This window comes from Natrix helvetica, assembly GCF_964273705.1.
Source record: "Natrix helvetica genome assembly, chromosome: 9".
NCBI lineage: Eukaryota > Metazoa > Chordata > Lepidosauria > Squamata > Natricidae > Natrix > Natrix helvetica.
Genome location: NC_138560.1, coordinates 22,382,707 through 22,405,559, shown reverse-complemented (window position 1 = coordinate 22,405,559; position 22,853 = coordinate 22,382,707). Strand labels below are relative to the sequence as shown.

General features: G+C 44.8%; 1 protein-coding gene across 7 annotated transcripts in view; it reads left to right on the top strand.

Annotated features, from left to right (window-relative positions):
* Window positions 1-22,853, top strand: part of COL16A1 (collagen type XVI alpha 1 chain) — a 289,804-nt gene that overhangs the window by 246,156 nt on the left and 20,795 nt on the right. For all 7 annotated transcript variants that reach the window (XM_081962316.1, XM_081962321.1, XM_081962318.1 and 4 more), the window contains 9 exons: window positions 122-175; window positions 3,820-3,864; window positions 5,069-5,122; window positions 7,819-7,854; window positions 9,586-9,648; window positions 15,861-15,932; window positions 18,313-18,366; window positions 19,329-19,373; window positions 20,315-20,359. In XM_081962316.1, the coding sequence (XP_081818442.1) occupies window positions 122-175; window positions 3,820-3,864; window positions 5,069-5,122; window positions 7,819-7,854; window positions 9,586-9,648; window positions 15,861-15,932; window positions 18,313-18,366; window positions 19,329-19,373; window positions 20,315-20,359 (468 nt within the window). The remainder of the gene's footprint in view (window positions 1-121; window positions 176-3,819; window positions 3,865-5,068; window positions 5,123-7,818; window positions 7,855-9,585; window positions 9,649-15,860; window positions 15,933-18,312; window positions 18,367-19,328; window positions 19,374-20,314; window positions 20,360-22,853) is intronic.

Genomic DNA, 22,853 nt, shown 5'->3' with positions numbered 1-22,853 from the left:
CAGGGATATGTATGGGGAGACTCCGAGAATTTGAAATGATTGAATGGAAGGGGGGGGAATTGCTCTTATAGAACTGCTGACAATATTCCTTTGTCATGTTTATGTACTTCCTTGCCTTTAGGGTGCCAAAGGAGAACGGGGCTATGTTGGACCCTCAGGGGAGAAAGGAGAATCGGTAAGTATCTGGAAGTGGGTTTATCTTAAATGTCCTTTCCTTTAATCTTTTCAGAGCTCATCCCTCAGAAATTGGGAAAGTTTTAAGAGTATGGTTAAAGAAAATGTTACAAAAAGAAATAGAATTTAGACCAGAGATATTTTTACTAGGTATTATCCCAGAGAAATACCTAATAAGGATACTTATTTGATTATACATGTAACTACAGCAGCAAGAATTGTATTTGCCCAAAATTGGAAACTAAATAACAGATGAAGAGATAGTAAAAAAAGATATTATATTGTGCAGAGATGGACAGGTTGACAATGAAAATAAAGGATAAAGAGGAATCAGAGTACTTCAAGACATGGGGAAGATTTTATGATTGGTTTGAGAAAAGAAACTAGAAAAGAAAGTAGGGAGGAGGTATAGAACCCAGAGGATGCACTGTTAAATGGAAATGGGGGGGGGGGGGACAGAAAAGAAAATATTAAATATGTAAGTATATATACAACAGCAAGATACAAAGGGAGGGGGAAATATAATTAGAATAGATTAGTGAAGGTAAGGGAATAAGAAATGATATCAAATTATACAGTATTTGGGTTTGGGGAAATACCATCCCAAGGAAAATAAACTGAGACCTGAAAGAGACACTTACAATAATAGAAAAGAAAGAGAGAGAGGAGGAGAGAATGAAAGGAAAGAAGAAAGAAGGAAGGGGAAGGAGGATGGAAGGGAGAGGAAGAGAAGGAGAGAGGGTAGGTAGGGGAAGAGGAAGAGTAGGAGTAGGAGGAAGGGAAGGGAAGAAGGAAGGGAAAGAAGAGGAGGAAGGAAGTAGAGAAGGGAGGGAGGGTGAAAAGAAAGGGCAAATAAGGTGGTGTTACAACAGGAGGAAGGGATGGTAAACAAAGCAACCCAAACTGTATATTATAACCTATTAAATGAAATAATAAATGTATAAGAATTATAAATGTAAAGAAGAAAAACAATTATGTGAATGTATACTTAAAATGATATGTAAGAGAATTGAAAAATAAAAAAAATTCTGGAAAAAAAAGAAATTGGGAAAGTTTGTGGCTGAGGAATTCTTTCTTACAACCCTCCTCCCATTTTTGCAAAGCTGCACCTTTCCAAGCTGCAAGTTCTATCCTCAAAGGCCTTTTAAAATACCATCGGTATCCATTTTATTCCGTTGTAGCTACATCTGCATTTTTTAAGAAGTGTTTTAATTTATTGCTTTAACTGTTTAACATTGCTGTAAATCAGACTGAAAGTAGGAATACGAAAGGGCAGGAAATGCATTAAGATTCATATTAAGTTGGGTAAACATAAAATACCTTGGTGAGGGAAGCTGCTTTACTTTAAGGGCATTGCTAAACAAAGGGGAAGCTCAGGTTTTAGTGGCACATTTCTCAACAACGACACCTTGAAGGTGTGTGGATTTCAACTGGCTGGGGATTTTTGGAAGTTGAACTCCACATATCTTCAGGCTTCAATGGGATGCGGTGGCTCAGGGGCTAAGATGCTGAGCTTGTAGATCAGCAAGGTCGGCAGTTCAGCGCTTCGAATCCCTAGTGCTGTGTAACGGAGTGAGCTCCCGTTACTTGTCCCAGCTTCTGCCAACCTAGCAGTTTGAAAGTAAAAAATGCAAGTAGAAAAATAGGAATCACCTTTGGTGGGAAGGTAAGAGCGCTCCATGCGCCTTCGGTGTTTAGTCATGCCGGCCACATAACCAAGGAGACATCTTTGGACAACGCTGGCTCTTCAGCTTTGAAACAGAGATGAGCACTGCCCCCTAGAATCAGGAACGACTAGCACATATGTGCGAGGGGAACCTTTACCTTTGTCTTCAGGCTGTCAAGATTAAGAAACACTGTTTTAGCTCAAGCAGATTTCCTAGTTATCAAACAACATTATGACCAAAAGCTTGCAATTCCATAAATTCTTGATGTATTCTTCTTTATCACTTCTGTGGACAAGGAATTTCATGACTCGATAGCTGTATTCCAAATCTTGAGGGACTGTTTCTCCCCTCTGGGAGGAGGTTTCTAAGTATTTCTAGCAGGATCTGTAACAGCTTTGTTCCTTAGGCCATCTGTCTGGTAAACTCGCAAGATTTGTTTCTCTCACTGTGTACATCTTTACATCTGATCTAGACTGGGTTGTTTCTCCATGCCATATAACATATATGGGTATGCGCATCGTTTTGTATTTATCTATTTACTTTGTCATGTTTATGTAGTGTATATTAGAGGTGGCGCTCCTTTGAGAGCTGTAGGCAATGAAATTTCATTTTAATGTATGCCAAGCAGTGTACATTCAAAGTGGCAATAAAGTTATTCTAAGTTCTAATAGACTGAACAACCATCTGCCTGGGGCGGTATGAGCTCTCCTGCCATGATCAGGGTGTTGGAGGAGAAGACCTCCAAGGTCCCTTCCAGCCCAATGTTTTATGATTCTATGGTAGTCACTCTCTCTGAATCTAACCAGACCAGGAAAGATAATTTAAAATTCAGTCCAAGACAAGCTATGGAGAGGAACAAAACTCACAGGCTGGCACCTTGTATGCCGATATGTCCCCTAGCAAAGGAAAGGGGAATTGTTCCTTCCTATTTACCCAGAAAAAATAGATACTTAAAGGAGCTAATTAATTTGCCACCCGCTCATTTCATCTGGGCTACAATATGTGTGGGAAGAACTGGAAGGAAGGGAAGGTAGGACTACATCACCAAGAATCAAAAGAGCTAAGATCCACCATGGGCTCATTCTCTACTGAAATAGACTGACAGGTTGAGAGACCCAAGGGCTGGTTGTCTGAAAGTGTTCTAACTCCAAAGACCATCTTACTCAAATTGCTGGGGTTGGCAACCTTAAACACTCAAAGAGCCACAAAGATCCTAACCAGGAGCCCCCCCCCCCCCATTCAATTCTGGAGCCGACTGGAAGTCCGGTTCCCCCACCATAGAGTCTCCTCCTAGTGCGGCACGCTTTTTCCTCTGCCTGTCCTAACCGAAAGCCCTATCAATTGTGGAGCCGACCAGCAACAGGGAGCTGCAGCAGAGGGATGAAAGAGCCACATGTGGCTCCAGAGCAATGAGTTGCTGACCCATGCTGTAGATTAACCTTTCCAAGCCTGACCCTTTTTAGGAGTGTTTGCCACAACATCCACCATCTCCTGCCACCAGAGAAAAGTCAGAGAAAAGCAGACCTACATCAATTTACTGTGATTCTTTGGGGTTGTTGGTTTTTTTAAAGGACTTTCGAAGCTCCCCTGGAAGATTTTACAGATCAATTTTGGAGCCTCTTCCGTGTAAACAATTTTCCAAGTATCTCAGTAAGGCATAACTGTCTGTGGAATGTTCCCATTAATGGTGACCCATAAATCCTACACCCCCTCTCACGAAGGATGTCAGGGCTCTCATAATTGTTATTTATATATTAGGTTAGATTTATTAAGTCTGCAATTTAGTAAATAAAAATAATAAACAGGTTTATGGAATTGCGTACTTGTTCTTTTTTAAAACCGTCTTACTCTCTGAAGTGGTTATTGCTAGATCAACAATTGACAACTCAAAAGCTTATCTCCTCCCTTCCATCCTACACTAGGAGCATTTTTAATTTCTAGCAATGCTGCTGATGAAATGTCTCCTTTTGCTTTCCAGGGGCCTCCCGGCATAGATGGACCTATAGGACCCATAGGACCCTCGGTAAGCTTATCAGCTCATTTAACATATGGCATGACCAATCAAATCTATAAAGCCCTAGTAAGACCACACCTAGAGTACTGCATCCAGTTTTGGTCACCAAACAATAAAAAAGAGGTTGAGACTCTGGAGAAAGTGCAGAGAAGAGCAACCAGGATGATTAGGGAACTGGAGGCTAAAACATCTGAAGAACATTTGCAGGAACTGGGCCTGGCTAGTCTAGTGAAGAGAAGGACCAGGGGAGACAGGATAGCAGTATTCCAATATTTGAGGGGCTGCCACAGAGAGGAGGAGGTCAAGCTATTTTCCAAAGCACCTGAAGGCCGGACAAGGGATAATGGATGGAAACTGACCAAGGAGAGATTCAACCTGGAAATAAGAAGGAACTTTCTGACAGTGAGAACAATCAACCCATGGAACAGAAGTTGCCTTCAGAGGTTGTGTGAGCTTCATCACTGGAGGCTTTCAAGAAGAGACTGGATTGCCATTTGTCAGAAATGGTGTAGGGTCTCCTGCTTGAGTGGGGGGTTGGACTAGATGACCTATAAGGTCCCTCCCCACTCTATTAATCTGTTAAATCTGACTCTTTGGTTGCAACCAAGGCATCCGGATGGTGCAAATTCTGGGTGTTGTACTACAGGAGATCTTGAGGCTTCCACGGCCTCTGAGCACCCTGAACTGCAGCAAACCTGGCCTTTGGTAGCAAATGGTTTGATGGGAAATTATTTATGCTTTGCAAACAACAAGTTTGATAGGTCTCGCCTTGAGAGGTTTCCAATCTAAAAACAGGCAGCAGTCAGAAAGGAAGGGACATATCAAAGGTTGGGTATCCGAGGTTGAGTAAACAGGGAAAGCTTTCGCCGATCTCCTTAGATATCTATACTTGTTAGCATGTTTGAGAATGCAGGAAGGGAATATATTTTGTGTACTTTATATATGATCTGGGTCATAGTTCTCACTAAGGAGGTGACCCTGACTCTGGAGTTTATCACACCGCGATGGTGGTGAGGGCTCTGATTATTTGAACAGTTCTCTGGATTTCAAAACTGTTGTACAAATTGAGAAGGAGCATGTCAGGGACAAAGGTTCCAGCTTTCATTCATTCATTCATCATCTAAGCCTGCCAGACCCTGGCTAACCAGCCCAGGGAGAACTTCAAGTCTGCAGTGCAGCAAAGAACACCAATGTTACTCTTTCCTCGCATCAGGGTCCCAGAGGAGAACGGGGATTGCCAGGCAGCTCAGGAGAAAAAGGAGACCAGGTAAGATATTCTGGGCCAAGAGTCTTTCCACTCTGGAAGTGGCCATCCCATGGGGCTACACCCAGAGTGAGGGAGGGTGTCCTTCTCTTCTGGCACTGCAAGAGTGTCCCTATCAGGGATGAAATGCTCTGAAGTCTACTACTGGTTTGCTTCGCAGGCACAGGCGCAACGCAGGCCCTAAGATGCCTTTTCTGAGTCTGCAAAGAACAACAGGCAGGGAACAGCTGTGCCGCTCGATTTACAGTGAATATAAATCATGTGGCACAGCTGATTGTCACACAGCTGATCGTCAGAACTTATTTTTACGTTTTTTAGCATTTTTTTATTACCTATTCACCCGAACCGGTAGTAAAAAAAAATGCTTTAAAAAGTAAGTTTCCAACAATCAGCCGTGCCGTGGGATCATCGGAACCTTTTTTTAAAAAATTAAAAGCATTTTTACCACCAGTTTGGGCGAAGCACCCCCAACCAGTAGCATTTCATCCCTGGTCCCTATGCCTCCCTGTCTTGAGTGTTATTTCCTCTAGCCTCTGCTAGAGACTTGATCTGGAGCGCTAGCAGGAGTGTCTGCAGGGCATGGTTGAAAAGGTTGAGGGCAGCTGGGCTGGTGCAGATGAAATTCTGTCTGTTTTATGTCAACTGTACCACTGGTTAGACAGCAAGAGAAACTCCTGGGACATTCTTTTTCCCTTTACTGAAAATCCCATATGGGTAAAGAAGTAGAAATGCCAGTTTTAACAATTTCATGCCCAAACAGCATAGCAAAACTTTCCCATTTCCCCCCTGGCCCTGTCCATTGTCCACCAATCATTTGCACTTTCCTTGCTCTGGGAACGCTCTGCCTGCCTCAGATGTTCTCAGACCTTGGGGGGTTGGATCTGTCTCAAGTTCCAGTTGGCACCTTTGCATTTCATATTTCCCTCCTGAGCCTCCCTTACATTCCGGTATCTTCCCTCCCTCCTCGTGTTACTTTTGCCTACTTGCAAGTGGGGCTGCATAGAGAGTCAGCCATAACAGTTTTTCATGGCATTGGACATAGTGTATAACACCCATAAAAATGAGTATAGCTTTCATCGCCCCACCATGGCCACCATCCCGACTGTTTTGGCCATACAGGTAGTCCTCAACTTATGACCACAATTGGGCTCCAAATTTCTGTTGCTAAGTGATGGAATTTCCCCTCCAACTTACAACCTTTCTTGTCACAGTTGTTAAGTGCATCACTGCAATTGGCAAGTTAGCAACACAATTGTTAAGTGAACCTGGCTTCTCCGTTGACTCAGTCACAAAATGTGATCACCTGACTCAGGAACATTGCAAGGGTCATAAATATGAGTCAAGCATCGGAAGTATGACCGCGTGACCATGGGATGCTTATAGGTGTGAAAAATGGTCATCAGTCGCTTTTTTCAGTGCCGCCGTAACTTTGAACAGCCACTCAATGAATCATTGTAAGTCAAGGACTACCTGAACTTGTGGACAGCTCTTAGTTCGCCTCATTTTCTTGCAAAAAGCAATGGTTCCAGGTAACTGATGTAGAAGATAAAACCAGAAATATGTCTTGAGGTTCCCCTTGTGACATTCTCACAAAACATCCTGGCAAAACTCACTACTTTAATGAGCTCCATTGGCTGTTTGCCTCTTGTACTACTTTGGCTTGAGTACCACTTCTGTCTCAACCTTCCCCATCAAGCTTAGGGTCCTGACCCCAAAACCTCCTAGGCAGCACCCATCAACGGATCAACTCACTCACAGGAGTAAGGATTGGAATCTGTGTTCCATCAGTTTCAGGGATCTCTCCATTCAACCGGCGTGGCTCTTATTTTGCATCAAAAGATGGGAAAAGCTGATTTTTAAAAAGTGCCACTGGGGCACAGGAGATTCTCTTTCCCTCATGTGTCTCACACATTTCTATCTTTCCAGTTTGGCAGCTTAGAATTCAGGGGTCCCCAAACTTGGCAACTTTAACACTAGTGGACTTCAACTCCCAGAATTCCTGGCTGGAGAATTCTGGGAGTTGAAGTCCACAAGTCTTAAAAGTTGCCAAGTTTGATGACTTCTGGCTTAGATGCTTAAATTTATCCATCAAAGAACTGAGCAGTCTTACTTCTGCTGAAACTCCATAGAAGGTTTTTGTAACTTCAAATTCCTTGTCCTAAGCGCCACCGAGCAACATCCAAAAGTTTTCCTTGGTAAAGGAGAGGGGAGGGGAGGGAAGAGGGGGAAGTAAGGAAGTCCTTTAGGAACTGACAGTTAAAACAATTAATCAGTGGAACAGCTTGGCTCCAGAAGTTGTGAATGCCCCAACACTGGAAGTCTTTAAGAAGATGTTGGATAGACATTTGTCTGAAACGGTATAGGGTTTCCTGCCTAGGCAGGGGGTTGAACTAGAAGACCTCCAAGGTCCCTTCCAACTCTGTTATTGTATTATTGTATTATAACTTAATGCCACCTGAGTAAACAATACAGAAATCCAATACTGTCGTTATTTATCCTCGCCTCTTTCTGACAACATTTTTCCTCTTCCTTGTTTAGTCGCCTGCCCTGAGATTTCTCTGTGGTCCCCCATCCAAAATGCTAATCTGGTTTTGCTGGCCATAGCTATTTCAGATAGCACAGCTTGCATGAGGGAAGGTTATTTTGCCTATTTATCTTGAGCATTGCTGGGTGTTAATCTACATTTATTTTATTCACAGGGTTTTCAAGGCCAGCCTGGTTTTCCGGGGGCACCGGTAAGTTTGGTACACCCCAAAATATTTTGCCCAGGAGTTTTGGGTCTCCTTAGACAATCACACTTGTAAAATGTCTGTGAGTTGGAAACTCTGCATGGCCATAAGTAAAGTTTCACAGAGCCTCTTCCAATAGATCCCAATGACATTATTTAAGATTCTCTTTAGGAATAAGATCGCCAAGAGAAATCTGTTTAAGAAGACAAGCAATACTACCAAGTTTTCCCCAAAATAAGACAGGGTCTTATTTTCTTTTGATCCCTGAAATAAGCGTTTGGTCTTATTTTCAGGGAGGTCTTATTATTTTTGAGGTGCAGGAGGCGGCAAGCGTGGTCACCCCATGGCTGCTGCTCTGTTGCAATATTTTCAGGGAGGGCTTATCTTGGGGGGGAGGGCTTATTTTAGTGCATGTGTTCAAAAGCCCGATTGGGCTTATTATCCGGGGAGGTCTTATTTTTGGAGAAACAGGGCAGTGTGAGAAAAAACAAATGTACTAATAGAAGAGAATATTTATAGCACAGAGCTGAACTTTGGGCTCCTTGGTGATCTTGGAGCTTGGCTGGTTTTTTTTTTTTTTTTTTTTTTGCATGACCCAACTAGGTAACATCGTCAGAGCCCTGACCATTAGAACAATTAATCAGTGGAAAGACTTGCCTCCAGAATTTGTAGGGGCTCCAACACTGGAGGTTTTTAAAAATCATTTGTCTGAAATGGCATAGGGTTTTCTGCTCCAGCAGGGGGTTGGACTAGAAGACCTCCAAGGTCTCTTCAAAAAAAATAACTAAGCTCAAAAAACAAAAGTCCCAGTCCTTTCTCTGGTCATACAGAAATGGATAAGATAGGCTGAAAATCTAACTTTCCACAAGCTTCCAATCACTTTTCTCCAATCTGATGCCATCCAGATATGGTTTGGACCGGACAGGATGGAAATTGGTAATCCAGCATAGCTGGAGAACATCAGCTATGAAAAATTATGCTTAAAGCTAACCAAAGACACCACCTGTGAAGACTTCATCAGATCTTCACAGAACCACACAACTTTCTGTCCAGTTTTCTCATTTGGGGTGGAAAATCTCAGTTGAGGCCTCCTCTTGGCCCAAAACATCAACTCATCTTCCATTCAGAGATCAGCTGTGACATCCTTTTCACCACAGTGCATAACCTGACATCAAAATCTCATTACACCATGAAGCACCTGAGCCGGCTGAAATCTCAGAAGCTCCAAAGTTAGATAATGAGTAAAATTAGTGGGGAGTTTTGGTTTTTGCAGAGCTTCTGTCCCTTCTCTATGATAGGCTATAGAAATGTATAGTAGTCTAATGAGATCAATCCTGATTGCTCTTTAGAAGGCCAGATCCTCAAGATGAAACTTAGATACTTTGGCCACCTAATGAGAAGGAAGGACTTACTGGAGAAGACCCTAATGTTGGGAAAGATTGAGGGCAAAAGAAGAAGGGGACAACAGGGAAGGAGGTGGCTGGATGGAGTCACCGAAGCAGTGGGCATGAGCTTAAATGGACTCCAGAGGATAGTAGAGGACAGGAAGGCCTGGAGGAATGTTGTCCATGGGGTCGCGATGGGTCGATGGGACACGACTTCACAACTAACAACAACAAGACACATTGCAGAATCCCTGCTTGTCCTATTACAAGAGTCCACATTAGGCTAACTAGATCTTTTCTTACTAATGTAGCATATTTGGTTTGCTGAAGTCATTCCTGGTGTGTTTTTTAGGGTCCTCCAGGTTTTCCAGGAAAAGCAGGATCTCCTGGACCTCAAGGACCCCCAGCCGAAAAGGTGAGTGACCAAAGTAAAATCTTGAGGGGAGGGAAGATAAACGAAGGCAGGACCCATTTTGCAAGAAGCAGGAGCAAAATTCAATGGGAGCAAAATTGCACCAGTCAATGCTACACCCTTTTTCTTGGCGTTCTCCTTCACACAAAGAAGCTGTTTGAGAAAGATGCATCAAGAAGATTACATATATTTAGGGGTAGTTGAGCTGAAATGATACAGTAGCACTTCTGTATAAAAGCATGGATGCAGTGGGTTTCTAAAAATATATTAGAGAAAGTCGCATATAAAACCATACAGATCGGGAGGGGGGTTAAAAGTATAATGACAATATATACGTACACCTTTTTGTTCTCTCTTTAAAAAAAAGAAAGAGGAAGATATATGTTAAAATTAAATATGTATACTGAAAAGGAATTATAAATACCATCAACATAAAATGGAGCTCGCTCAGAAGCTGAAATACACCAAGTAAACGAGATGAAGAGTGTGAAGTAGAGGAGAGAGGTAAGGGAAGAAGAGAGGGATAGAAGAGAGGGCAGGGGGGGAAGAGGAGGAGAGAAAGGAGTAATGAAAAGGGGAGAGGGGAGAAGGAGAGAGGAAGGGGAAGTAGAGAAGAGAAGGGTGACAGAGGCAAGAAAGGAAGTAGGGAGGGAGAAGAGAGAAGGAGAAGAAAATGACAAATATGGTGTATGGAGAGCAGAAGAGCCAATAATTGTTTTTGGGAGTTGATGGTAAGATGAATTGATGTAAACAGTTAATAATACAATACAATGTTGGCTATGTAATAGTATACATGGAGTTATATGTTATGAAAATGAAAAAAAAACTATATATATATATATATAGACTATACACACCAGGTGCAAACAGTTCTCTTACAATTCTCTTACAATTGATTTTCTTGGAGGTTTTTTTTCCAGCTGCAAAAATATTGACAGAGGGAAAGAATGCATGGAAATCCGTGTGGTTAACCCAACTGTGGACTTAGTGCCCTTATAAACTGTTGGGGAAAAGGAATTCTCTGGGCTCCTGGGCTTGGAGAAGAAAGGGGGTGGGGTATGGCTTCCAACCTGGAAGAGCAAGTCCAAAAAAATGAAGGCATGAAGGTCAACTTTCCTGCTGGCCTTGAAATTTTATACCAATTGCTGAATGGTTGCTAGGGACGCAGCATGGCTTCCTCCTTCCTTCCTCCCATCCTTTCTCTGCACTTATCTGCAGGTGAAATTGGGATATGACAGCATTGGCCCTGTCTCTCCCTTCCCCTTCCTCTGTCTCTGTAAGAACAGCACTCCCTGCTGGGAGTCAAGTTCTTTGTTTCCCTTCTGCATCCCTTCCATCCCTTCACTCATCTCAGCCGCCCCACCCTCCAAAAGGTCCAATCTCTGTGAGTTCTTATTAATTTTGTCCTGGTTCTCTTTAATTTCTTCTTTCATCTCCTGTAGTTGTTTCTTTATTTCCTCTTGTCCCTGTAAAAGCTGCTGAAACATTTGTTGAAACTCCATCTCCAGGGATTTAGGTTGCATCAAAGCTGTTATTGTTGATTGTGTACTAGGACTGGAGGTTACAGATGTCGGGGCAGAGGCAGCAAAGCCAGGCCTTCCAGGAGGTGGTTTTTTAGGTGGCATTCTTTATACCATAAAAAGTTCAGTCAGTATAGAGAATGGTCAGTCAGAAAGGCAAGGCAGCTAGGAGAGTCCAAGAGACAGAAGGTCCAGGCAGAAGAGAGTTTTTGTTTCCACTGGGCCTGGCAATAGAGCAAAATTTCCACTCCAGGGAGTTCAAAAAACAGCAATCCACAAGAGATTTATCTGAGTAGCACGGAGACAAAGACCGGAAGCCTGAAGTTTTAAAGGTGGAGTCAGATTTCACATTTCATAAAGACAACGGAAGTGTGCCATCTTGCCCTGCCAGCTTCGGGTTTAGAGGCAACAAATAAAGTTTTCAAAGTTCAATGTTCAAAGTTTCAGATCATCATTGTTTTAAGGTTTAAGTCCGAAAATTCACTTAGTAGGGGCATGACATCATTGGTTGGCTCTCCCCCTCCTCCTCCTCTCCCTGGGGCTAAGAGCTAAATCGTTTCCAGCCGCCTGTCCAAGGGAGGGGGGAATCCCACTCCCTCCAGCCGCGCCTCTCCGATTCACGCCGAAAGTAAAGTTTAAACAGCTGACTTTTTTGTTAAAGTTATTGAAGTTGTTAAAAGGAATGGAGGAAGTTCACGCCTCACCGCACAGCAGCCGCATCCTTCTATTCTCTTTTTCTCCGATCGGCATCACAGTGAAGATGCCGGAGCGTCTCCCCATCGTGCTCCCCAGTGCCTGGAGCGAGGCGGGGGGGCCCCCACCGGCCACCGCCGATCCAGGGAACCCCCGCAGTGCCGCCCCTGTGGCAGGACGCCTCTACGGGGCGTCCTGTGCCCCCCAAGGAGTGGGAAGCCCACCGGGAATGCGGGGGGCGAGCAAGGCTTGCCCGTCGCTGTCGGCCGCCGGAACCGGAAGGGAGAACAGCACTCCCAATGCAGGTCCATTTGAGAAGTCTTCTTCTGATCATGAGATTCTCCTGGAGATTATATTATCTTTCCCCAAACACTGCATCTAAAGTGCTGCTCTTGCAGTCCTTTCATATTACCTAGAGCTAAACAGAAGAAGCAACGAAGAGAGACTCTGCCAAGTACCTAGGAGTACTCATCTCAAACAATCACTGTAACAGCATTACCAAAAAGGCGTTAAGAGTTGTCAACCTTATCTTGTGAAGCTTCTTCTCCGGTAATATTGTACTGCAAACTAGGGCATACAAAACCTTTGCCAGACCAATTCTCAAATACAGCTCGTCTGCCTGGAATCCACACTGTATATCGGATATTAATACAATTAAGCGAGTCCAGAGATATTTCACGAGAAGAGCCCTCCACTCCTCTGCCCGCAACAGATTTCCTTATGCCACCAGGCTTGAAATTTGGGGCTTAGACAATTTAGAACTACGCCACCAGTGGTGGGTTCCTACTGGGCCAAACCAGTAGTGGTTTGGCAGCCTGAGTCGCTGGAACCGGCAGCGACCCAAGCCTGCCACGCCCCTGAACCAGTTCCCCCGTTGGCGTCATCAGCACCATCACCTTGTTTTTCAGTTCTGGGCATGCACAGAACAATTTAAATTGCAAACCAGCAGTAGTGCCGCCCAGAACCCACCCCTGGACAGGACCACATGGTTTGAGATAGGCAGAGATGCTGAGAGTGCCTGGGTTTCATGCCCTCTCTGAGCTTTTGAATTTGAGCTTGTATTCTGATTGGTTGTCAGGCTCCCCTGGGGCCACGCAGGGGCAACTCTGTAGGCTGTCCTGAGTCCCAAGCTTGGTTGACTCTTGCTGGGTGATGATGTAATGAAAGGGCTTTGGGCAATTCCTATTATGGCTCTCCCTGAGGGAGGTAGATCTTTGTTATGTAGAATAGACTAGCTCAGACCTTAATGTCTCATTGACAAACGTGTGAGTTTCTGCCTCCCTTTTAGGGGGAATTATTCTGCCCTTTTAATATTTCCTAAAATATTTCATTTTTCTAGGAGAGGGGTGGGTGCTAACATCCCACAGTAGTAGGCATACACTATTAAAGGCAGAGAGTTTTTTCTTTGTATTACCAGTCATGGGAACTCTTTCGCCAAATAAAAGGCTGGATGGATAAAAGGCATTGGCAGCCTGGATCTGAAAAGAAGCTGCTTTGAGGATGCCAAGGGAGGAAAATAGCTGTTGGGTTGCAACAGGGAAAAGATTAGAAGTGTGTGTATGTGTGTGTCTGTGTCTGTGTCTGTTTGTGCATGTGCGCGCGCGAGCGCGTGCCAATTGCTGGCTTTTACTGACATCTGCTGCGTTTTCTCAGGACTGCAGCCTGGAGATTTTGCTTGGCTCTTGGGAAATAGGAAGAGGTGTGTTGAAGGGAAGGAAACCTGGAGCCTAATTTGAGAAGGAGGTTTTTAATCATTCAGGTCATAGTTATCCTCGAGGTACTTTTTTCTCTCTCTCAAAAGGCAGCTGGATTTTCTTGGGGTTTCCATTCACCTCCAAGAAGCTTCTTCAGTTCTGCCTGAAGTTCTGCCAGAACTGGAAAAGGCTTCTTGGATGAGAAGTGAAATGTTTTCAAGGGAGGGGGGGGACATAAGAAAGTCCAGCTGTTTTGTGGAGGGAAGCCCCTTTGGGTTAAAGAAGAGTTGTACATTGTGGGACCCCTCTCTCTGGAGGTTCTAGCAAAGCATAATTTTAACTTCTCCCAGAAGCAGATCAACTTTCTGTCAGGGTTCCAAATAGCATCCAGAAGTAAATCAGAGTCCAAGGCAAAGCATTGCTCAAAGTTCCAATTTATTAAGTGAGCCATGTTGGCTCATTTGGGAAAACCTGAATCTGAAAGCTTCCCGGTTTTCCCCACCCAGTTGAAAGTTCAAGATCTTGCCCCCACACCCACAAGTCCATCCCATGGTCCAATCTCCCACTGCCATGCTGGCAGTTCCACCCATCCAGTTCCAGTCAGATGCACAGGTGCAGAGACAAAGGATGATCTTGGCTTTCTAGAAAGAATGTTGTTATGGCTACATAGCATCTAACTCCATACTATCCCCCCTCCCATTTCCGCACAATAGAAAATGCATAGTAGAATAATAGAAAGTGTGGCAGGCCAAAGATCCAAAAGGAAATATGGCTGCAGGCCTGGCACTTTCTGTCATCCAGGGAATGGGGAGTTTTCCAGTAAAGGAAGCTAACTTGTAAGCTGCCTAGAGGACATGGGCAGCATAAAAATTTAATACAGGTAGTTCTCGACTTACGACCACAATTGAACCCAACATTTCTGTATTAAGTGAGACATTTGTTAAGTGAGTTTTACCCCCATTTGACAGCCTTTCTTGCCACGGCTGTTAAGTGACTCACTGAAGTTGTTTGTCAGGCCTGCAGTTATATTCCTTTTTAGGATCTTTGGCCTGCCACACTTTCTATTAATTCACTATGCCAGGGGTGTCCAAACTTGGGAACTTTAAGACTTGTGGACTTCAACTCCCAGAGTCCACAAGTCTTAAAGTTCCCAAGTTTGGACACCCCTGCACTATGCTATTAGTGTAGTAATTGGGAGGGGGGAATAGAAAGGAGCAGAATTGTGGAATGTGTTGCTGTCATTCCTTTCTAGAAGCCCAAGGTCATCTTTTGTCTCCGTACCTCCGCACCTGACCGGAACCAGCTGGGTGGAGATGCCAGCGTGGCTGAAGAAGATTGGACCATGTGATGGATTTATGGGTGTGGGGATAAGATCATGAACTTTCAACTGGGTGGAATCCCAGGAAGCTTTTAGATTTGGGATTCCACAGTTCGTTGCCAACATGTCTGTCTTATTAAATTGGAACTTTAAGGTTAGCTCTGCCTTGGACTCTGATTTAATTCTGCATGATGTTTGGAACGCTGACATTGTTACTGTAGCAACCAGGCTGTTAAGTGAACCTGGCTTCCCCACTGACTTTACTTGTCAGAAGGACTTAAAAGGGGATCGCATGACCTTGGGAGACGGCCACAGCCATAAGTATGAACCCAGTGGCCAAGCATCTGAATTTTGATCATGTGATCATGGGGATTCTGCAAAGGTTCTAAGTAGGGATAATGGACGTCAGTCACTTTTTTCAGTGCCCTTGTAAGTTTGACTGGTCACTAAGCAAACTGTTGTAAGTCAAGGACTGCCTGGAAATACAATGGAAAGGAAGATGCATGGGAATTTAATTGCATTTCTTCACAGTCCAATCTTGTTAGAATATTCATGACTGGGAGAGACATGGTAACAAGGTCAGCCAATGAATAGACACAGCAACTAAGTCAGCCAATGGGAGCTAAAACAGATCTGAGTCTGTGCTGAGAATCGAAACTGAAACTAGTCTGTGCTTTGAAGAACGCTGTCTGCTCTGAACTCTGAGATGAAAGTGTTCTCTCCTGCTTGTGTTCTGCTTGTAACCTCTACCATGTTGAAAGAATCTACTATTGGTATTGTACATTTATTCATCAGTTGTTCTGTATATAAAGAACTTAATGAATCCTGCTGAATCAGTTGTCTCTGTGTGCTTTCTGAATTTGATTTTTCTGCAACAACCTCTGATAAATCTGGGTCCCCTCCTTGGCTGCTCCTGCTTTGCTCCGCGTCCCCATGGCAGCCAACAGCAGCTGAATCACTGAAAGGGCTTTTCTTCTCTACTTTCTGCAGGGCAGCGAAGGGATGCGTGGGGCTCCTGGCATGGCGGGTTCCCCCGGACCTCCAGGGCAACCTGGACTACAAGTAAGTAGGCTGGAAACATGATGGTCTAAATCAGAGTTCCCCAACCTTTCCGGCTTTGAAGACCAGTGGGAGGGGGGAGGGGAGGGGAGGGGGAGAGGAGATAGTTCCATGTGAGCAGCTGACTGTTCTGACCGAGGCTTCCCAAGAGCATGAAGCAAACTCCTTGTCCCAACAAAAAACTCTTTTATTAATTGACTGTGAATTCTTCTCATTCACATCCAGCAAAGTCTTTCAAGGGAGGATTTACAGTCACAGACCTTCTCTGGCTTGGAGAGCTGCCAGGCCGATCTCTGCAGAACTTGGCAAGGAGTCTCAGAGACTCCGAACCAATTAAGCGAACTAATTGTCTCCTGCAAACTCCACTCCCCTTTCGCTCCTCTTTTATTTCCTCTGGGAGGGGCTATTCATTGTCTTGCCTTACTCCCAAGTTGACCCTTGTTCTTTAGCTGTTCCCATCGTCTGGCAACTCTGTGCATGCGCACACTGGGAACAGGCTCCAGCTGTTCATCTGCCTCACTGATGTCTGACTTTGAAGGCAGCTGATAACTGGCATACGGCTCTGGCCCCCTCTCTACCTCCAACACAGAGCCCTCGTCAGAGCCTTCCCCAGCCTCCAGGACTGGCCCACGTTCCTCCCCAACCTCCTCACTGTCCGAATCTGATGCTGGTGGACCACAACACTGGCAATCATGCACATGCACTGGTCCATTTGCGTAAGGGGCATGTATGCATAACCACCACTTGTGCTAGTGGAGCACGTATGCACACACTCCCCCACTGCACATGCAAGTGGACATGCGATGCATGTGCTCTCACCTGCCATTTCCACGCCGGGTTATAAACAGCTGAAGGCCCATTAGTGGGGAACTCCTGATCTAAATCACTCTGCAATAAAGTGAGAAGACAGCTGGTTTCAGCATGGTATGAAAACCTGGCGTGTTTTCCTGTTTCCACCCTAAGAAGTCTCTTTCATAACTTGAAACCAGCTCAGATCATCCCGCTCTTGCACTACCAAATTTAACTTAAATTTGCTGTATCTCCTCATCACCCATCCTGAAACAAGGAAACTGTGACAACTTGAAGTTGGAATTTAAAATATTTAAACCAGTGGTGGGATTCATTTTTTTTTTTACTACCAGTTCTGTGGGTGTAGCTTGGTGGGCATGGTAGGGGAAATATACTGCAAAATCCACATTCCCTCCCCACTCCAGGAGAAGGATACTGCAAAATCTCTCCACTCCTGGGGGAAGAATATTGCAAGATCCCCATTCCCTCCCCACCCCACTAACCTGCTTTCCAGCTCTGTTCTCCTGTGCAGGGCAACAAAAGAAGACCCAGCCGATCATCTGGGACTTGGGAGGCAGAGAATAGATGGGGCGGGGCCAGCCAGAGGTTGTATTTGCCAGTTCTCCGAACTTCTCAAAAGTTCCGCTACCAGTTCGTCAGAACCGGCTGGATACCACCTCTGATTTAAACGTTCCATCCTCTGGGGCACCTGGTGGGGGCAGAGACTGGGTAATAAGTAGGAAGATGCTTTATTACTTTTGTAACAGAAATTAGGGCTGCTATCCTTCTCTAAACTATTTATTTTGTGTGCTGGATATTCAAGAATTCTGCTTCCCCCCAATGTACTTTTGTACTGAGAGCACGAGAGTCATAGAGGGATGATGTGACCTGAATGTCAGGAAGTTCTTGTTTCAAGGTATCAACCCCCCCCCCCACACACACACACACCTTGCAAGATTGCCATAGATAAAGATTAGAAGGAGTCTGTTTGACCTTTTTTTCCCAAATGGACCAATTTTATGAAAAGGCTTAGAAAAGGGCACTTGTTTAAATTAGATCTCACTAAAAGCCATGGCTCACACAGCCATCCATTAGATTCCGTAGCCATGATCTGCACAACAAGCAAATGACAGCATAACAAGCAGAACATTACGTACATTTGCTTGACAATATTCACTTTCCATTTAGCTTCAGAGGCTGGCATCGCAACAATTTTCAGATGTGGGCTTCTAAGTGTAGTGCACTATTTTCCCCATTACACGGGCCTCCAATTTAGCATCAAGGATATTTTGCGAGTCTACATCCCAGCATAATTTCTAATTCTGTAAGAGCCATCAATTACAAACTCTGCTTGATCATCATAGCAGATCATTACAGTGAGCCGTCATCGGGTGGCTCATTTATTTTCATCTTAACAACTATGGTTAAAATGTTCTGGCTTAAAGATATCCATCCATAAACCAAACTTCAGCACATTAAGCTCTCTTAATACGTACAGTGCATTAAATAAACATAAAGCATTGACCGTTGCACTTGGATTTCTTTTTTCCTTCTAGGCGGTTCAAAGAAAGATGTAATCTATGTTTATTTTTAGGGTCCACCTGGCCTGGAGGGACAAGATGGAAAAGATGGAAAACCAGGATCCCGGGTAAGAATGGGTGTCCCGCAGTGGTGGGTTGCTGCTGGTTTTACTACCAGTTCACTTCTCACGTGCTTTGCGCGTGCTTTGCATGTGTTGCACACACAAGCGCAGTCAAATGTAAATTGTTCTTCGTGCATGCGCAGAACAATTTACAATGAACTGTGCACGCACGGTCACTAAAAAACAACATGGCAGCGCCTTCAGTGGTGGCGAGGGAACCAGTTCGGGGGCGTGGCAAGCCTGGGTCGCTGCCGGTTCTGCGACCCAGGCAAAAATAACACTACCGGTTTGGCCAAACGAGGCCGAACTGGGAGCAACCCACCTCTGGTGTCCCAGCAGCAAATTACACTAGACTTTCTCCCAACATTCACACAAAAAAAAATCCCCTAGTAATAGGTTTTGTCCTGCAGTCCCTGTTTGGCTCTTTAGGATTGAAAAGTGACCCATTAAGACCATTTGGCGTCCGCTGACCTTCAGCTCCTTGAGAATACAAGTAGTCCTCGACTTATAACAGTTCACTTAGTGACCATTCAAAGTTACAACAGCAGTGGAAAAAGTGACTTATGACCGTTTTTCACCTTACGACCATTGCAGCATCTCCATAGTCACTTGATCAAAATTCAGACACTTGGCAACTGACTCACATTTATGACAATTGCGGTGTCACCTGATCCCCTTTTGCGACCTCCTGACAAGCAAAGGGGAGGCCAGATTCACCTAAGAACCATGTTACTAAATTAACGACCGCAGTGATCCTCTTAAGACACGTGGCAAGGAAAGTTGTAAAACAGGGCAAAACTCACTTACCAAATTTATCATTCAGCTACATAAATGCCTCCTAGGAAAAGAGAGTGGGCCCGTTTATATCTGGGTGGGAAGTTGGGGCAGGAGACAGATTGAGTATGCTGAAGTCTTGGATTGTTGCAGTTCTCTTTCCTGAAGTAGCACTAACTCTTGGCTTCTTCTAGGGGGACTCAGGACCTCCAGGACCTCCAGGAATGATGGGACCTCCAGTAAGTTGTTGGCTATCCAAGATTCTACTAGTAATTGGGAAAGAAGAGAAGAGTGATTTCTTTCTTCCATTGATCATTTAGCTTCTTGGGAGATCTGATGATGCCAATTTTTCATCATCTACATCAGGGGTGTCAAATTCAAGTCCTGCGGGCGGGATCTGGTCCACAGGGTACTTAGCAGTGGTGGGATTCAATTTTTTTTACTACCGGTTCTGAGGACGTGGCTTGGTGGGCGTGGCAGGAGAAGGATAATGTAAAATCCCCATTCCCTCCCAATCAGCTGGGACTCGGGAGGCAGAGAATAGATGGGGGCTGGGCCAGTCAGAGCTGGTATTTACCAGTTCTCCAAACTACTCAAAAGTTCCGCTACCGGTTCTCCAGAACTGCTCAGAACCTGCTGAATACCACCTTTGGTACTTAGATCTGGCCTGTGGGGTCACCCTGGAAACAACGAAGGACCTGCCTGTGGTGCCTCTGCCCACCTGAGCTCCGTTTTCATTGGCAGAGGGTTGCAGGAGGCCGTGGCAGCCGAAAACAGAGCTCGGGAGCCCATTTTTGCTGACAGAGCGCTCGGGACCCCACAAATGCCCCATCACGAGTGATGTCGAGATGGCCATGCCCACCTTGGCCACGCCCCATCCCCCACCCCATCCCCCCCAAGGTAAAACACAACCCTGATGCTGCACTCAATGAAATCGAGTTTGACACCCCTGATTTAGATGGTGCCCTTTTAGCATTGTCTTGGCATGCAGATGTTTACCAGCTGTTTTCAACTGTAATGATTGTTGCCAGGTAGTAAATCAAGCCAGATTCTTTTATGGGGAGGTAGATTTTTGGACTGTTGGCAGCCCTGAAGCTCCGTTTCTCAGTGCCTGCTGACTTTGATCTAGCAGCCAAGTTTACAGCCTCTCTATTATTGTTGTCTTTTTTCTTCTCTCCAGGGATTCAAAGGGAAAACAGGTCATCCCGGCCTGCCAGGACAGAAGGTTAGCCTTGCCATTGATCGCAAGATCAAAACGTAATATATGTTCCTTCTCATTTGTTCAACCTCTTGTCACATTGGTCAAATATATTATCGAGGGGATGGTTTTTCCTCACCTGAAAATTGGAAAGGCCAAAGCAGAGTGAGTCTGAATGCTGAAAACTGTAATTCTCACTGATATAAACCACTGGTTGTTAATGATCTCCTTACAAACAAATATGCGTTTGTTTGGGTAACCGTATTATAACCTTTCATGACTCCTCACAGTTTATGATAAGCAACAATCAAGTTAACTAGAAATATTAAAAATCAATTCTCACTGTTAAAATCAACAACTTTTGTTTTTAAGTGCTTTTTCTTAAAAGCTTTTAAATTAGACTTGCCATAATGCAATCGAAAATACATCCCCCAAAACTGGGTGACCACAAAGACCCTGAATCATAAAACAAGAGGAACTTTCTCAAGAAGACTTGATGCAAACCATAGACATAAAAGCAATAAGCAGCCCTTTGAATTTTGCCTGGAAAGAAATAGGCAACACATGTTCTGACCCAGGCTTCCTTAGAAAGCAAGAAGCAGAGTCTTGGTGCTGACAAAACCCCTTTTATATACACGACTGTGAATTCCTTTCATTCACAGTCAGCAAGGCTTAGCAAACAGTCTTTCAGAGGAATGTTTATCAACACGAACCTTATCTCACTTGGAGCATTGCCAGATAACTAGCTTCCAAATGCAGGGCAAGGCAAAACTTGGCACAGAGTCTCTTATAGTCACAAACAGAACTTGCCACTGTTGACACAACCGAATGAATGGTTTCCTGCAAAAGCCCACTCCCCATTTGCTCCTCTTTTAGTTCCTCTGGGAGGGGCCAATCACCTCCAAGATGTGGCTTTACTCCTAAGTCAACCCTGCTTCCTTAGTTGTTCTTGTCTTCTGGCAGCTCTGCGCATGCGCGCATTGGGAGCAGGCTCCAGCTGTCCCTCTGCTGCACTGCTGTCTAGCTCCCTCTCTGCCTCCGACGCAGAGCCCTTGCCTGAGCTTTCCTCAGCCCCCAGGACTGGCCCCTGTTCCTCCCAAACCTCCTCACTGTCCGACTTTGCAACCAGCTCCTCTGGCCACCAGCTGCCCACAACACCATTTGATGGTATCAACAGAAGAGAAAGGTTATAGCTCAGGGTTGAACTGTGGGGTCTTTGGTGCTTGGTTGTTGTTTTTTCATTAACAACATCACTGCTTAAGTTAGCCAGGTAACCGATGATGTTACCAAATCCTCATGAAACATCTACAAGAAAACAATCAACGACCTCATAGGATGACATGATTTTACGCCAAGTGAATTCTGTCAGCCCCACAGGTAGGCACCAGAGAACATGTTGCAGTTGTCACACTCAGGCACCGCACTATCAAGGTCATTTTCTTGCAGTTGGGCAGTCAGATCAAAGATACTTCTGATTGTTGACTGGGGAAAATGTGAGAGCATCTAGGAACAGCTCCAAGCTACACACTCGCTGCTTCCTCCACCTCATGCAGAATAGAGAGATCTATCAGTTTTCTGCAAAGGTGACCCTCTCTGTCAGAATCCCTGTCTCTTAGGGTTGCAATACTATATACCTATATTCTATACGCAACCCATTATCTATGGAAGAGAAAATATCTCTGCTTACATTTGGCTGCTCCTGAAGGTGAGAATCTAAGCTGAGCAATGCGGCCGTTTTAATAATTAGAACGAAAGGAGATTTATTTCAGGAACAACATGATGGGGATCGGCAAAGCCAGCACCTAGCAAATTACATCTTACCAGAAAGAGAATGAGAGAATGTGCAATTTTTAGGTGCATATCTGTCCTTGTGGGGTGTTCAGGGAGGGGTAGCACCTCTGGTGTATAAGGGCATGTCATATCCTTTCAGGGCAGCTCATTTTAGGGCAGCTTTAGGGGCAGCTGATCCACCTTTGGTCCCCACCTGTCACTCAGCTCTCACCAGTGGCTCCTAGTAGCTGTAGCATGTGCAGCAGCCACACCCTGGGCAACAGGTTCAACAGGCTGGCCAAACCAGGTTGAGAGTAGCCATTGGCTCATTGACCTTCGGTGTCTATCCTGAGCATGTGAAGACAGATTCCAGCAGATTGAGTAGATGAAACCTACTAGAATAGGACAACAGTCATGAAGGCAGTCTCTGCAAGCGACGTGGTGCGCTAAGAGCATGGCAAGACATGAAAGACACCCTGGTCAACCACTGCCCTCAGCCCATCTCCATCTGTCTCGACTCTTGTCCTGCTCTTAGAGCAAGATGGAATCTGGGAAGAGAGAGCGAGGCTGACTCTGTGCACCTCTCCCTCACTCCAATTCACGCACAAGTCTTGACATCCTAGATGTCAAGATCCTATTCGTCGAACAACATCTGGAAGAGAAGGAAGAGGCAGGGATTTGAGATTTGCTGCCTCGGAGATCAGGACCAAGCAGAGGATTAGACAATAAATTATTAACTTTCTCTCTTTGC